Consider the following 1,296-nt stretch of genomic DNA (forward strand, 5'->3'; position numbering starts at 1 on the left):
CCATCCAGGATCACATGTACATAAACCTAAGGATGATGATAATAAATATTACAAGTAATGTAAACAGCATAAGGACATTAATATGTATCACAAAATGTATATTTTTCAAAAATCAGCCAGCCATAACTTGAAAAATTGAAGTCTGAATTAGCTCAAACTTTCTACACAGCATAAGTACATCAATATGTATCAGAAAATGTATCAAGGACAGTACATGTATTTCCTCTTACCTTCCATACATATTCCGTGTCCATTACAATCAGTCAGTGAACAGTTAACAGATCCACAAGTATCTCCGGTCCATGGAGACTCACATGAACACACCCCCATGTCACATGACCCGTGATTATTACAATCAGGTTCAAGACACTGTACATCATGGACACATATCACTGTTGATACCTTCCTGGTACACCTGTACTGGGATTCATGATCACTGTAAGGGGAATAAAACCAGTTATATAAACAGGTTTGTATTTAAAAATACTTCAGTACTGTATAGCATTAAAATTTAATATTAGCAAGGGTAGGTATTAGTACAAAAATATCAAATTAAAAATTCAAATTGTAAGATTTACATGTACATGTACATGTATAATGTATAATACCCATATCATACATGTATTATTACTGTAGGTCGGGTTATATTCGCAGTGATAAAAATTAATAAAAATATTCAATTAAATACCATGGAAACCTAATGAGCGTTGCTATGACAATTGACCTGGTAACTATACCTGTGATACTGGATACACTGGAACACACTGCTGGACTAGTGAGGGGAAAGGAGGGAGAGAGGGAGGGGAGAGAGGGAGGGAGGGAAAGAAGGTGTAGGTACAAGATAAACAGGTTTTCCTCACCAGTTCTGACTAGATAGTACAGTACATAACCAGGTGCTGAGTAGTGAGTACCATAAAGAAACTTCCTTCCAGACATCTCAGCATAACGATCCTTTCGATTAAAATATTAATTAATTAATTAATTAATTAATACTAAATTTTGATCTATACTCATGTACTTTAAAGAATGCTAGTCTCTCTTCATTCAGTGCTCCTATTGGTTTAGATAAATCTCTGAATGTATCTGACTTTGTTAAATCTAATAATATTTAATAATTAATAATACTAATATTAAATGAGTAATTAAACTTACCTAGGGTAGTACTAGTGTAGTCAGCTAGTATCCATGAAAACACAGGATATTGCATGATATCATTGAAACTCTGATCAGCAACACTAGCACAAAAATTATAAAAATAAATATAAAATTGTCACAATTATGCTGGTTTAAATATAA

General features: G+C 32.9%; 1 protein-coding gene across 1 annotated transcript in view; it reads right to left on the minus strand.

The window, feature by feature from the left end:
- The window catches only part of LOC109588667 (BEACH domain-containing protein lvsF-like), an 8,374-nt gene continuing 7,078 nt past the window's right edge, over positions 1-1,296 (minus strand). Inside the window, exons 3-8 of the mRNA XM_020004807.1 lie at positions 1,153-1,235; positions 1,019-1,098; positions 861-951; positions 738-772; positions 231-436; positions 1-26 (exon numbers count right to left, since the gene is read on the minus strand). Coding sequence (XP_019860366.1) covers positions 434-436; positions 738-772; positions 861-951; positions 1,019-1,098; positions 1,153-1,235 — 292 coding nt within the window. The 3' untranslated portion in view covers positions 1-26; positions 231-433. The remainder of the gene's footprint in view (positions 27-230; positions 437-737; positions 773-860; positions 952-1,018; positions 1,099-1,152; positions 1,236-1,296) is intronic.

The sequence above is a fragment of the Amphimedon queenslandica genome, unplaced genomic scaffold (assembly GCF_000090795.2).
Source record: "Amphimedon queenslandica unplaced genomic scaffold, v1.1 AMPQUscaffold_11944, whole genome shotgun sequence".
Taxonomy (NCBI): Eukaryota; Metazoa; Porifera; class Demospongiae; order Haplosclerida; family Niphatidae; genus Amphimedon; species Amphimedon queenslandica.